At 37.8% G+C, this 16212-nt stretch overlaps 1 protein-coding gene across 11 annotated transcripts in view; it reads left to right on the top strand.

The window, feature by feature from the left end:
- Window positions 1-8392, top strand: part of LOC104595744 (uncharacterized) — a 47274-nt gene extending 38882 nt beyond the window's left edge. For 10 of the 11 annotated variants that reach the window (XM_088887738.1, XM_088887739.1, XM_088887741.1 and 7 more), the window contains 2 exons: window positions 6625-6676; window positions 7541-8347. In XM_088887738.1, coding sequence (XP_088743864.1) covers window positions 6625-6676; window positions 7541-8038 — 550 coding nt within the window. In that variant the 3' untranslated portion in view covers window positions 8039-8347. Of the gene's footprint in view, window positions 1-6624; window positions 6677-7540 lie in introns of all 11 variants that reach the window. The other variant, XM_088887743.1, reaches the window with a different exon arrangement.
- Window positions 8393-16212: the final 7820 nt, after the last annotated feature.

Genomic DNA, 16212 nt, shown 5'->3' with positions numbered 1-16212 from the left:
GGTCCTCCAGATTACCTGAATGTTCAGATGACGTCTATCAAATTGAATGGTGAGAATTATGTGCCTTGGGCGAAATCTGTAAAAATTTTTCTTAGGGCTAAGAAAAAGGTGAAGCATATAAGAGAAGAAAAACCTCCCACTGATTCTTAGGAATATAGTGATGGGGAACAAGAAGGATGTACAGATTTTGACTTGGTTATGGAATAGTATGGAACCTAAGATTTAGTGTGGATTTTATGTTCTTAGATATGACCAAGGAGATTTGAGACTATACCAAAAAGTTGTATTCTAGACAAGACAACACTACTAAAGTGTATCAACTTTATCAGGAGTACCTTAATCTGCAATGAGGTAATCAAAGTCTTGAGGAATACTATGCTAGCATGAGGAATCTTTGTAATGAGTTGATGTTAAGATTCAACAATAGAGAGCAACTTGATATAACCCGATTTTTAGTATGGCTGAAACCTAAATATGAACTGGTGAAAGCATAGATACTAGGTGGGTCAACCCTTCCCTCTCTAGAAGAGGTGTTTGCTCATCTTCGGAGGATTTCTGTTGGACCTACAGAGAACTCTAATATCTTTGATAGGTCTTCCTTTGTAGTGACAAGAGGGGGATGTCATGGAGTTAGAGGTGGAACTTGGAGAGTTCAGCCCGGTCGTAGTGGTGGTGGTGGATCCATGTATAGTCATGGTGGCGAGCGTATTGGAGGCCAAGATTCAAGGGGAGCTCGTGGCAGAGGACGTAGTAATGGTCCAAGGAGGTGTACACATTGTGGTATGGAAGGGTACACTATCAATTTTTGTTATGATTTACATGGCTCACCTTCAACTTGGGCAAATCATGCAGTGGCCAGTGATGGTAATTCAAGACAAGATATTCAACAAGCTAATCAGATGCCTTCTACATCTATGGATGCCTCTAGAAAGGAGATAATGAGTTTCCCACGTGATGAGTATGAGTGGTTTATCCAGGCCACGTCTCAACAGAATACAACCACCTCGTACATTCAAGTATGGCTTGCCTGGCATCCAAACCCTCCCATTGGATTATCAACTCTGGCATCCAAACTCCAGTTGTGTTTTCCTCCCTTTCTCAGTGCTCCACATCACACTCTGTTACCCTTGCTAATGGTTCCACATCTTCCATATGTGGTGTTGGTAATGTTGACAACAATCCTTTATCCCTTCTTTTTTGTGTTTTTCAAGATCTTAAGATGGGGATGAAGATTGGTGGAGGGCATGAAGCTGGTGGATTGTATTATCTTGATGGTAGTGGTGGTTTGTTGACAACTCTTTAGACATCTCTCTCTCCTATTCAATGGCACTATAGACTTGGTCATCCATCGCTTAAAGCACTTAAGTTACTAGTTCTATCCTTGAGTCGTCTTTCTATTTTGGATTCTAAGTCATGTCAGTTAGGGAAACATCATCGTGTTCCCTTTAGTCCTAGGGTTGATAATCGTATGTCGAGTCCTTATTCTTTAGTTTATTTAGACATTTGGGGTCCAAATATAATAGTGTCATACAATGGTTACAAATACTTTGTAATTTTTGTTGATGATTATTCAAGGATGACATGGCTTTATCTTATAAAAGAAAGGAGTGAACTGTTTTCCATTTTCCAAAAAGTTTATGTTGAAATCCGCAACCAATTTGGTGTACACATTAAGATCTTTCGTTCTAATAATGGCCGAGAATACTTTTATACACCCTTTCAAGAGTATTTAGAACATGTCATTATCCATCAGACCTCATGTACCTGCACCCCACAACAAAATGGGGTGGCTGAGAGGAAGAACTGCCATCTTTTGGAAATTGCTCGATTCCTTTTGCACCATATGAATGTACCCAAATGTTTTTGGATTGATGTTGTGCTTACATATTGCTTCCTCATTAACCAGATGCCTACAGCCATCCTTGAAGGTCATTCTCCTTCACCACTTTGTTTTCTACCTCGTCCCCATTCCCTCTTACTCCCAGGGTTTTTGGGTGCATGTGTTTTGTTCATAATCTTAGACATGGAATGGACATTAGATGCACGATCCACTAAGTGTATCTTCCTAGGCTATTCCCAGACCCGGAATGGGTATGTGTTATAACCCAGTTAATGACGTTCCTTTGTGTGTCCTGATGTTATTTTCTTTGAGTTTGATCCATTTTTTTTTCTGGGTCAGGTGATGTCTCTTCTTCTTCTCCACCTCCTCTTCCAATTCCTATTGAGGACCCCATTCCATTTGTTCCGGTCGTGACTAAGTCTTTGCCTCCAGTGCAGCCTCCTATTGAACGGCCACCCATCCACCAAGTGTATACGCATCAACGATATGTACCAGCTTCACTGTCGACAGATCCGACAGTTGTTCCCACACCAGCCCCACCTCCTGTTTCAGACCTTGATTTTCCTATTGCCTTGCGGAAAGGCAAACGCAGTTGCACACTTCATCCCATTTCCAATTATGTTTCTCTATCTCACCTTTTTGCTTCCCATCGCCAGTTTGTTTATCTGTTGTCTTCTATTTCTGTTCCTATGGATGTCCAGGAAACCCTTGCCTCTCCAGGGTGGCGCCATGCAATGGAAAAACTTTCAACTTTGGCTCATAATCATACGTGGGATCTCACCACGCTCCCCCTAGTAAGCATGTTGCAGGTTGTAAGTGGGTATACACTGTTAGTATTTACCTGATGGTAGTGTAGAGCGGTTGAAAGCTCGACTGGTTGCCAAAGGATATTCCCAAACTTATGGTATTGACTACACAGAGACCTTCACTCCTGTTGCTAAAATTGGGTCAATTCGTGTTTTGATATCTCTAGCTGCTATGTATGATTGGCCTCTGTTTCAACTTGACATCAAGAATGCCTTCTTACATAGTGATCTCCTTCAGGAGGTCTATATGGAGCAACCATCGGGGTTTGTTGCTCAGGGGGAGGATGGTAAGGTGTGTAGACTAAAGAAGGCCATTTGTGGATTTAAATAGTCCCCTTGTGCGTGGTTTGGTAGATTCAGTAATCACTCAGTATGCAGCTATGATTCACATGCTGGGAAGATTTTACTGGTGGTATATGTAGATGACATTGTTATTAGCGACAATGACAAATTGGGGATTGATAGGCTAAAGACCTTTCTGTAGGAGCATTTCCAAACAAAGGACCTTGGTAAATTAAAACATTTCTTGATTTGTTGGAGGAGACATGATTGTTAGGTGCCAAATCAGTTGAAACACCTATGAAACCAAATACCAAGTTGGGTAGTGATGTGGGTGAGGAGTTTGAAGATCCCAGAAGGTACAGGAGGTTGATGGGTAAGCTAAACTACCTAACCATTACTCGACCATGTATTTCATTTGCAATTAGTGTGTTGAGTCAGTTTATGCAAAATCCTCGGGTTCCACATTGGGATGCAGTTCTAAGGATTGTATGGTATTTGAAGGGAGCTCCTGGTTGTGGCTTGTTATACAAGAGTGGAGGAAATCTTGAAATAGAAGGATACACTGATGCTGATTGGATTGGTTTTGTATTTGACAGAAGGTCCACTACAGGTTATTGTACATTTCTTCGGGATAATTTGGTGACATGGAAGAGTAAGAAGTAGATAGTGGTGGCAATAAGTAGTGCGGAAGCTGAACACAGAGCCATGGCACATACAATTTGTGAACTAATGTGGTTGAGAAACCTCCTATAGGAGATGGGGTACTCAATTGACACTTCTATAAAGCTTTATTGAGACAACCAAGCTGCAGTCCACATCTCTTCTAATCCAGTTTTTCATGAGAGAACAAAACATAAAGAAGTTGATTGTCACTTTGTGAGAGAGAAGGTACTTAGTGGAGTAACAAATACTGCATATGTTAACACAGGAAGTCAATGGGCAGACTTGTTCACCAAAGGGTTGAGTCGGGGAAGAGTGGACTACATATGTAACAAGCTGGGATTATATGATATATACTCACCAGCTTGAGGGGGAGTGTTAGTGTCAACTTTATAGGGGCAGTTTGGTCTTTCTTATTTATGTTTGGTCTGAGGTGTAATGTTTAAGTAAAGTGATGCGCCCCATACTTAAGTAGGGACCCAAAAGTCATTTTTTTTAATATAGAAAATTATAAATATAACCTGGCCGACTAGAGAAACAAGCTCTTTTGGCTCTCTAGTTCAAACAGGCCTTTTCTCCTTCTTCTCCTCTCTTTTTCTCTTCTTCTCTCTTCTCTCTTCTATCTTTCTTCTCTATTATTAACAAACTAATTCTGGTTCAGATCTGAGTTTTATCATTTTCCAATCAAAGAAAAAAAATATCAATGATTGCACAATTGTATGTAGTAGGAAGGAGTTAGGAGGATTGAGAGTAATGGGAGTGGGTAGTAGGTTGGGGCTTAGAAACTCAGGCTTGTTGAGGAAATGGCTATGGAGATTCCCAATTGAGTTCGATAAGTTTTGGCATAATGTAGTGGATAGCATCCGTGGGTTGCATCATGCATGCTAATATTTGGGATTGCTGGTTTAACTGCAAGTGCATCTTTCTTCTCTCGTTTTTTTTATAAGGAAAATATTTTTTTTATTAATCAATAAATATCCAATGATACAAGCATCCCTTGGAGAGGCACAGGATGCTAGCTCTCCCAACAAACAGATAAGTTACACATTACATTTGAACCCAATACAAGTTATTTCTATTCACCCATTGCTTAGCCTCTTCCTTCTCTCATTGGAAAGCCATTACTGATTTGCTCCTCATTTTTGTGTCATTTTCATTCTGATGTTTAATCTAGAGATAAAACTATGTTTTGGAAAGGCTTGTGGTGGGGGAGAAGGCCTCTTCCTTCTCTTAGTTTACTTCTTTGATTAATTTTGGAATTTCATGGGACTTGGGTTTTAAGAGAGGCCTTAGGGATTGTAAAACATGTACTGCCTTGGATTTAATTAATTCTTTTGATTTTCTTTTATTTCTGTGGACCTGATTGCAGAATTTGATTTGTTAACTCCGTAGAGATGTTCACTTGTGACCCCTTTTTTAGAGTCTCGTCTATTGAGAGGTTTACCACCACAAAAAAAAAAAGAAAAAACCTTGTAGACATTTCCAATGAATGAAATTGGAGTAGGCTGGTGCGACCCAAAATTAAGACCTTCTATTGAGAGGTTTACCACCAAAAAATTAACACATGTGAAATGCTTCAAAGAAGAAAACCTTCTTGATGCTTGTCTCCTATCGATCTCTTGCCAATTTGTTGTTAGCATTAGGGAGTGGTTCTATGCTCTTTTTGGGTGCAGGTGGTATGCTCTAGTAGATTTGGAGTCTTTTCTCAGAGGCTGTTTTTTCCTCATTCTGCTCTTCCTCCTTAGACATTTGGGCTTTGTAGTTTGGTGTTTTTTCCCCTGTTTTGTTGTTTACGTCTGGGGTTAGTGCTTTTCCCTATTGTATTTCAGGAAGGATGGTTAGAGTTTGATTTGCATCAGCTTATGGGTTGTTTTTTTCTGTTTCTTCGGGGATGGGTGATTTCTCATCACCTTTTCTGTACCTTGTTCTTCTTTATTGAATAAATTTTATTTTTACTTATCTTCAAGAAAAAAGATCAACCAGATACCCAACTAAACATCTGCCCCCGCACACACAGGCATGGCAGGTCCTTAGCAATACAAGAGATGGATTGATGTTCTTGTTTTCATTTTCTTTTTCCCCTGACATATTTTTTCTCGTTAATATCTTCTCTCTCTTGTCACTTCATTTTTTTATTCATTGCATTTTTTCTTGATCCGACGTTATGAATGTTTTTCTTTCTCCAATGTCTTCTTGCTGAAATCGCAATTCAACGTTTTTACAATTTAGCCAGCTATTTTTCATCTTTCTTTCCTAATTTCCACCTCAATGTATTTCTACTTATTGTAAAATCCCATATGCTGCTGCATATCAATTGCTCTGCCATCTGATAGTATCCTGAGTGTGCACTGCAAGTTGATTTGCTTCTCCTCACATTTTTGGATAAAAGAAATGAGGAAGTCACTATTTAGGTTCATCATCATCATCATCCATGCCTTATCCCAACTATATGGGGTCGGCTACATGAAGTCACTATTTATGGTGCCAACTCCAAATAGCTCTAGGATAAGGTCCAGTTGAAGCTTGACTTCTGGACTGAATTTTTTTTTGATAATTCTTCTGGACTGAATATGTTGTTCAGATGGATTCTCAAATCAGCTTGTGGCTGACAAACAGTCTTGTTAGAGGTCTGGTTATGACAAGTTGCTTATTGGGGGACTGCTCCATTGGAAGTTCTTTTCCTTTATTTTTCTTTGCTCCTTTTGGATAGCCTTTCATTTTTGGTTTCTGCGTGCCTATCTGAGGTTGTTTTGACCCTTTGCTTTCTTTCTGGTGCATGTGCTTGTAACCTTCATTTTTTTCTTATTTTTGTAAAACTTCTGCATCTGACTTTGATCTTCTTTAGTTTCATTACCATTTTAGTAAGCCGGTAATTATGCTGCAGCTCATGTCAGTTTGCAAGCATTTTGCTCATGATAAAATTGCAGATGTTGGAGATGTTGAGTTCCAATGTCTCCTATGCTTCTTCCACCCAATTATTTCTGTTGTCCTTCTATGGTTCAGAATATTGTCTCAAGTGAATGGATGTTGCTACAGGTTTTTGCTTTCATTGCCACTGGAGGAGAGGTTCAAAACATTCCTTTCCAAGGTTTGAAATCACTTGGAATTCATACTACAGATATGTATTTTATGCTTGTGCCAGAAATGATAGTTGACATATTTATGGCTGTTGTGGTTCACGTTTCTGGCAAGTGAATTATTTGGTGAAATTTGTTAATATTTCTTGCTATTAGAGCATTGTACATTTTGGTTCTCTTATGAAACTGCAATGGCATTCATCATCATCATATGGGGTCGGTTACATGAATCCTGTTTCGCCAATCCATTCTATTTAAAGCCATTTCCACTGTTAATTTATTAGTGCTTAAATCATTTCTTACTACTTCTACCCATGTCCTTTTTGGTCTACTCCGAGCTCTTCTAGCCCATTCAATGTGGTAACAAATCACTTCTTCTAACTAGCGCAGTTGGTGGCCTTCTATGCACGTGCCCAAACCTTCTTAGTCTAGTCTCTCTCATTTTATCACCTATTGTAGCTACTCTAGGTTCCTATGAATAAATTCATTCCTAATCCTATCCTTTCCAGTTTTTCCATTCATCCATTTTAGCGTTCACATTTCTGCCACATTCATTTTCTGGACATCTAACAAGGTTTAAATCTCTGCCTTTCCTTTCTCTTAGCTTTGCTAGTTTATACATTACTTTTTTTTCTCTCTTTAGTGCCTATTTTATGGTAAAGCTCATCATAAGCCTTACATTTAACTTCATTCACAAGTAGTTATTCTAATTAGTGCAGGTACTCGTTATATAAAGTTATTCCCATTATTCTGATTCTCATGTTGTTTATCTTACTATGACTAATTGAACTTCAAATCTTCTACTAGGCATCTTCTCTATTAATATTGCTTGATCTGGTTATCATTTTATTCTGATCACTATTTCTTCATTATAGGGCACTCAAGTGTATCGCTTCACTGCCCTTAAGCACTTTGCCCCTGATAAATCCGATGAAGATCTTTTAGCAGTCCTTCAGGGATATGCTGATTTAGTACAGGGATTGTGGGTCACGAAAAGTGCATTGTTATGTGAAGGAGTTCAAGCTTTAGCTAGAGACTATGTTCTTCTTTGTTTTAACAAGGGGCCACTAATCAGCTATGAAAAGCTAAATGAGACAGGACTTTCCAGAGATACTTTGAAGCGTGTTTTGAATTCATTGGCTATTGAAAGGCCTTCTTTCAAAGACTGGAAATTTAAAGAGCCTACAGATTTGTTGTTTATAAAAAAATTTCCAGATATAGTGAGAGGACAACAACACCGTTGGGAAATTCGAGAAAATAAGATCAAAGACTTGATGCACCGACCTGTGAAAGGTGGACCTGCAATGAAGCAAAATACAACTAATAGACCTAGAATTTCTTCTAATGCTGATCAAAGTGCAAAAGTCAGATGAAACTCGAGAAGCTCTGCCAAAGGCTCTGCGGGAACTTTTCTGTACTCAAAAGGTTTGCAGGTAAAGTTTATAGTATTCTTCTGTCTAATGTGTTTATTCATCATCATCAAGTCTTATGCCATTCCGTTCTGTCTAATGTGTTTATTATCTAGTGAATTTGAAACTTCTATGATTATTGATTAATTTTTATTATCTTCATCTTACTTTCCTATGCCTTGAAATCACGTGGTGATGTTCTGTTAATAGCTGAAAGATGTTTCTGGAGAATACTTGTTACTTGGAATAGTATTTTCATGCATGTAAATTGTATAATTTGAACTTGGGCGCAGACTTTGGACTATTCATTGAATCAAAGTTTTGCACTTTTATCTAGCCCTAAAGAAGCCTCCATGAGGTTCTTTATATATTTATTTTTCTGCATCTGGCTGCTACTTTTGCATGGTCTCAATCCTATTTCCGTCGATTGCATAAACTTTGTCTATTTAAAATCATCTCCAAGATATGGAGCTACTACCATGGTGTTTTGCTAGAAGCAGGCAAATCTTGGGCCAGCTTCTAAGTGTGTGAAGATCCGAATATGTCAGGAAAAAAGCAGTTTCATTTGCAAACTGGATTTAGAAAAGGCATATGATTATGTGGGATTGGCCTTTCCTTTGCTTCATGAGATAAAAATTTGGATTTGGTGCTACTGAGAATGTACTAAGTTGATGCAGGACAAGAAGGAAAAGTCCTATGGTGCACATATTGGGTAAAGAAAGGATTGAGGATCTTAGTTATTATAAAAAAAAAAGGGTTTAGTTATGAAGTAGAGAAGAAAAATATAGGATAGGGAGATAACAAAAGAAGATATCACACCTTAGTAGAACATAGAAGGAAAAGAGGACACATGTAAAAAAAAACTCAATTTAGTGCTTGTTCAAAAAAGAAATTACCTACAAATATGGTTGTGAAGGTGACACCTAGGCAACCAAACGCCCATGGAGGGTTGCTTCGCATAAGCACCTAACTTTTTTTGTACAAAGTGCTATATAATATTTTTATATTTTTCTTTTCTAAGATTATAATAATAGGATGGACACTATTACACTAAATTATTCATTTTGTGGTTTTAAAAGAGTAGTACACCAATTTTAATTCTGAAATTGATAAAGAGAATCATCATGTTTAAATGAGTTGGGATTTGGGATCATCTCCCAAATCTCACCAGCCTTGCAGCATGCTTCCCTTTAACCACCACACGCTGTTTTGTCATTTTCCTGGGTTTCATGCAAGGAGAAGTGCACAAACAGACATCATTCACTGAGGCTCCGTTTGAAAAGAGTACAAATACAAACATGTAGAGTGCAAATCCATGTATTTCATATTATTTTGTATGCATTTGCAATGTACATATTTGTATTTGTACTCTTTCCAAACTGAGCCTGAGTCAATGCATGAAAGTAGGGCTGTCAATGGACCGGATATTGGTCCAATTTGATCTAATCCAAGATGAATTCATTACAGATGGAACAGGTCCAATCCAATCCCATGAATACTTCTGACCATTCTCTACTGATCCAATTCGGTCAACTTGGTTCCAAAGCTGGTCCATTGACACCTTATACTCGTCTTCTGCCAATGGATTGGATATTGGTTTAATCCTATAGAAAACAAAAAAAAAAAAGAGCAATAAATTGTGTCGTTTTAATGAACACTTCAGGACCGGCATGTGCAGAAGATCTCACCCCGCATCGCATTGATTGGCATGTGGTCAGGTGCGTAATGACCCAAGTATATACACCTGTTTTCCCTAGAAGGTCAAGCCCCGCCTCCCTACCATATATTGAAAATATACAGCTTCAGATACTCGGTATCCTGTTCAGAACACACAGAATCAAGAAGGGACCGACTGAGAATGCGCTCTAGTACCAGCTGGTGAATTGAATTGGATGTTAAAGTCATGCAGGTATATAGTTGGAGAAAAGATTATCAGAACCACCAAAATGCAATTTTTACATGTGCTTCCACCGTGTATAACATGAATCTAAACGTCAATAAGCTAAATTGAGTACCTGTAAACCGCTGAGAATGCGCTCTAGCCTCACGGAAGCTACCAGTTGATGCGAAGATGAGCACACTTCACCAGGATAAAATAAGACACCATCAACACGCCTGAATCTTATCTACAACACATTTTGCATTGTAAGACATATCAGTGAATATGTACTTTTTAAATGCAATCTTCTAATTACCAGGGGCAGAATGTGAGCAGAAAAGAAATAAACACCTCAGCATTGGCAACGGTTGCCTTGTCATAGCAGTTCGCTCCTCAATAAAGAAACCCTGTCGCACCTTTCCACACCCTCCACATTACAGAACGGTGTTGAGTACCTCGCATCCCAAGGTGCCAGTTAGGTTGAGGATCTGAAGGTCCCAAGCAAACATATGTCCTCCATTCCTGCAGGAAAGAACATTTCATTTTCCTCCAAGAAGTAAAATGCCCATAGATTAAGCTATGACAACTAGGGGTGTCCACGGTTCGGACTGTTCGGTTAATTGAAATATAGGCAGTTTTTGCAAATTGAACCAGTACCATTGGTTTTTTCATTTCCCCAAACTGAAATTGAACTGGTACCATCAGTTAACCGGTCCGCCAGTTTTGGTTTTTGATCGATTCGGTTCTTTGATTTGGTTTGTGACATATATATATATATATTGGTTTGGTTAACTGCATTTTTCAGTTTGGTTTTCTTGGTTTGGTTTGTTTTTTCGATTTTTCGATTTTTCGATTTTTCAAGAACACCCCTAATGACAAGTGAATATAGAAATATGTATTTAGTACAAGATTCTTTTGGGATGTTGGATGGTACAAAATACAGCATGTATATGTCCATTAAAAAGGCCTCCTATTCAAAATGCCCATAGATTAAGCTATGGCATGTGATCATTGTAAACACATACAATTTGTGAAAAGAATAGACAACCTGTCAAACAAGTAAAACCTATGCTCTCAAAATCTTGCCTATGTCAATATGTTTGGAATATACAGATCAAATTACTCAAGAATCCAAGTGTCTAAACTCCATAAACCACAAATCAACCTCAATGGATTACCAGAACCCGAGACTGATAACCACACTTGCATTTGTTGCAACTTGGTTTCAAGAACTATAGAAACATACTTGTGCGCATTCAGGGACCACAGTCAAGATAAAATAAGAAAAGATGAATTATGTATGCCACATACAGACTACTTAAGGCTGTGTTTGGTTTGAAGGAAAAAGTAGGAAAAGGAAGGGAAAGACAAGAAAACCTATATAAGATTTGCAAAGGTTTCCCTACCTTTTCCTTCAAACCAAGCATAGCCTAAGTGGTAGTTGTGTAACCATTTCCAAGTTCATAAACAGCTTCCTTACTAGCATACACCAGAGAACAGCTGTTAAGGCTACAAACAGGCTGGCTTATAATCGGGAAGTGATTTAACTAGTTGAATATTAGGTGCTGTTCTCCATATTTTTCTTTCTTGCCGTTCTCCAAAACTTTTTAAGTGTTCTTGTTCAACATCAGCAAAAAACAAAAAACATGTTTGGACATGTTTTCTCAAAGCAAAGTGAAAACATTTTCGATTTGATTCAGGAAAATTCTCCTGATTCTGATACCAACAGCAAAAACAATGTTTCATTTCCAGAAGGCTATCATAGGTTTGGTGTGTAGCACTCACTTAAATTTTCTATAAAGCCTTTTAAACAAACTCATTTCCAGTAATAAGTAAAAAATTAGATTAAAAAGATAAAAATAAGAAAACTAAACTAGTATCCATTGGATCAGATTTCTATTTGAATATTATATGCTTTTTTATGAATAACAGAAAATATGTTTAGCCACCAATCACTAATAAAAAAGAAAGTGAATATTTTTTTTTTTTTTTGAGAAACAAAGTGAATGGGTTCTTGTATGCTTTATGAAACATAATATCTAAACACCAAAGGAAAACGCATTGTAGGAATGAAGTTAATGAAGTATGATTAACCACCAATAACTAATAAAAAAAGAAGGCAGTTAGGGACCAAGAGAAAATCTATTGAAAATAAAATATTACCTCACCAATGTCTCTGGCTGTAGTTCTGCAATAATATCCTTGACCAAATCCTCTCGGCTTCCAATAACCAATTCACTGAAAAGAAAGAGGAAAAACTTATTGAACTTTTTGAAAATAGAAAACGGGCATATATAAAAGCATCAGTTGGGAGATGCAGTAGACAGATTCCTTGGCTCATTGTTAGGCAGGCCCTAGCTTCAAAGCAACCATGTCAACAGTGTGGGTATGTGACCTTGAATTCTCCAAATCAGTATCCTATTTTCCAATTACAATTTTTTATGGATTAAGCACTTACACACTTGCTTCAGATACACAGGCAACAGTAAATATTAGCTGATTAGTATTACAGACTTTCAATTGGAGTTCTAAACTTGATTTATGCATTCCGAATAAAGAATGCCTCTCTAGCCTCACACGTAGTGATTGACAGTACATTGCTGCATTTTGAGACTTTGAGTTCTCAATAACCATGTTTTGTTGTGAGTACTTGCAGTGGATAAGTGATGCACCTAAGACAAGTCCAATCCTCATCCATGCTACAATTTGACATATCTCTGAAAGGACAAAAAATTACACCTAAGAAAAGTGCAATCCTCGTAACTTCTTTAAAGAAAATTTTTTGAAACGAAAATTCTGAAGAAAAAGAAAACCGTGGTAAATGTCAAGTGTCAACTTCTATAGTTTGTTTTGAATCTTGTCAAACAAGTGCAAAACAAAATGTGTGTGTATGTGAGAGAGAGAGAGAGAGAGAAATGCTATGAATTCCCAAATAGAATCTCTAAGCAAGCCAACCCAAAATGATTGAACACATGTCTGCATTGTTATTGTTAATGGTGATATACAACAGAAAAAATTAAGAAGAAATTCTCAAGCAATTAACTACAAACACGATCCACCATATGAAAAACCTGCATGCTATGCTTCTCAGCTCATCATATACCTATATAAAGAATCCAACTACAGTTGAAAAGATTTCTCATTTTATGCATTGTATCACCCATGGTTCATAACATCGATATTGATAAACATTTTGCCATGTGGAGTTGGAGAAATTTCAGTGATATTTCGCTAATCACTAAGATATTTCAAATCAAACATCTAAAAAATCAGTAACGTTTTCTAGAATATTAAATAAGTTAATAAACCTTCAAGAGTTCATTAGAAAAAATATTATTGCACATTTAAGGCTCAAAAAATCATAATAAAAAACTATATAAATCAAATAGGAAAAAATTAACCAATTGTTATAGGTACATTTCTCTTTGGCTCCCTTTTGGTCTTTAGCCATTTTCTCTTCTTTATATATGTCAGTTGCTTGTCATTTTAATGTCTTTGTTGCACTCTATGATTAGATTGAAAATACTCTTTTGTAATCATATGCATTTTTCTTTTCTTTTGAATTATAGTGATTTAATAAGTGAATCACATCAAAGTAGTAAGCCAATTATCCAATCACTAATTCCTTGTCGGTTCTTTTAGGAAAATATTTAAAAAAAATCATGATGATTTTAATAAAATATTGAAAAGTTTTTTACTAATATTCTAAAATTTTAAACTTTATATAGTCTATCAATGAAATCTGGAATATTGATGATATATCAGAGCAAAATGTCAGGGATATTTGAAAAAAAAAAATCCTGGAAGGTTTCGTATCACCACCTAGCAAAATGGGATATATCGGGTTTATTTGCCAAATTTGACAATATTGCAAACCATGGTATCACCACAGCTAATAGATAAAAATTATATAGATGCCTGTCCTCATTCACTTATTATAGATAGAGAACATATTATATAATAGAGCTGATGAAAGTACTCAAAAACTATAAATTATAAGAGACTATTAAGCCAAGATTGATACTTTGCAGGGTGTTCAGTTAGTGATTCATCTTTAGTGCAGTTCTTTTGGAAAAACGAGGCCTAACTTTTTTGAATATGAAAAAAGAGTGTTGATCAGATGGATATAATTAAAAGATTTTTTTTATCAATAAAACAGCATTCGTTCGTTGAGATAAAACTATAAAATACAGGGAGAGATAAACTCTCTTAGCTCTCCCAAAAAGAAGAAAGATTATAACATTGCCCAAAAAACTGATTTCTTCCCACCCCTTGTTTATTCAGACAATCAGCAAAGGAGTTAGCATCTCTTTTCACCCACTGAAGTATGACCTCCATGTCTTCTGGCAAATTCCTAATTCTCCTATGTTCATAAATGAAACCCCACCACCTATCGTCCTCCTCTTTCTGCAGCCAATTAATAACCTAGAGTCCTCTTCAATTACCAATTTACAAATAGACAACACCTTGGCTTTTTGCACACTTTCCAATATAGCCATTATTTCAGCTCTTAAAGAGTCTCCAACACCAATTGGACCTGAAAACGGAGCAATAACTCTCCCCTCCTCATCCCTTAAACCCCCCCCCCCCCAATGCCGGAGGAGTTTTATGAAACCCTTGAAATTCACACTTGGGTTTTCTTCATTGATACCATCGAAATTCAGCTTTATAAAACCCTCACTAGGTGGGGACCAAGATGGCATATTGACAACCTTACAAGAAGAAAAGCAAGTAATTTCAAACCACTTCCTCATCAAATCACTTTTAGTAAAGTCATCAAAAAGTTTCAAGGACTTAACCCAGTGGATCACCCTAGATCTCAATCAAGGAGCCCATGCTCCTCTTAACTCTTGAGAAGATTCTTTGATTTCTTTCTTCCCATATCATCCAACAAATAGCCGCCCTTGTACATCTCCAAAGGGTTCTCCCCCTCTTCTTTGGCCGGTTAACAAAGTTAGAAGCAAACATGTTTTGTTGAAGCAGTGATGAGACAAAACCTAATTCTGACTCATGGAAACCTCTTCTAAAGCCCAGGTCCCACTGAAGTCTAGACCTTAGATTAGAAATATCCAAAAAAAAAAGAGGAGACCGGTTCACCCCTACGGTTTGATAATGCAAAAAGACATGGGAATTGATCCTTTAGGGATGAACTACCCAACCAGATATGCTCCCAGAATTTAACAAGATTCCCAAGGTTAGGGTATACTTGATAAAAGGCAAAAAAAAGATGGAAGTATGGCGTGAATAGATTTCCATGGAGAAGCTCTTGTAGTCCTAGTCTGAATTCCAAAGTCCCAACCTTTAGTCACAAGTCCATGAATGCTAATGACCACCTTTGCCAAGAGTTTGTCTTTATAAATTGGCAATCTCCACAACCATTTTTCCAACAAGATTGTATTTCTTTCCTGAATGTTCTCAGTTCCTATGTCACCATACTTCTTATTCTTGTAGACCACTTCTCAGCTTACCCTATGATCCTTTTTACTCTCCCCTGGCTCCAAAATTTAACAAATTAATTTTGAAGAATGACTATTTCTTGGGAATGCGCTCATTTAGACAATGGCGTGACCTGGCGGCCTGGCACAGGCGCCGATTTGGCGACCTGCGAGACGTGCTCGGCAACAAATTCGGCATGCATATCCAAACACTCCACGATCCTTGGAAGTTAGCCCACGTGCCAAACGATCCTGAGGGTGGTCAACATGCATGGCGGTTACCTCAGCAAATCTTGGACCACTTAGACGACTTCTCAGAAATATCGGATATGGTGCGTGAAGCCCACGCCAAACAATGCCTATATAAGGGCATCAACCCCAATGACATGGGGGGCAAGTAAGCATATTCTAGCTCTCATGCTTTGTGATTTTTAGCTCGTAGTCTACTATGAGAGTACTGACTTAAGCATCGGAGCGACCTTGCCGAGTTAGCCACCATGGGTCCTCTGACATTGGTTCCTCGCAGGTTTCTAAAGAACGACGAATCTCAACAATCAATCCAGCTCGACACTCTGGTCAGCTCGTCACCTAACCTGCCTAGCTCGGCCCAGTCAGCTCGTCATCTAACCTGCCTAGCTTGACCTAGTCAATTCGGCACCTAACCTGCCCAGCTCGGCCCAGTTAACTCGACACCAAATCTGCCCCCAGCTCAGACCAAATGACGAGGTACTTAACACAAAAAATTGATTCATCAGAATCAATCAAATTAAAAAGACGTTACATACATATAAAATGCAAGTGAAATAACCATGTGGTAAGATCAC

This window comes from Nelumbo nucifera, chromosome 5 (assembly GCF_055504915.1).
Source record: "Nelumbo nucifera cultivar China Antique chromosome 5, China Antique-T2T, whole genome shotgun sequence".
Lineage (NCBI taxonomy): Eukaryota > Viridiplantae > Streptophyta > Magnoliopsida > Proteales > Nelumbonaceae > Nelumbo > Nelumbo nucifera.
This window is presented reverse-complemented; position numbering and strand designations above follow the sequence as displayed.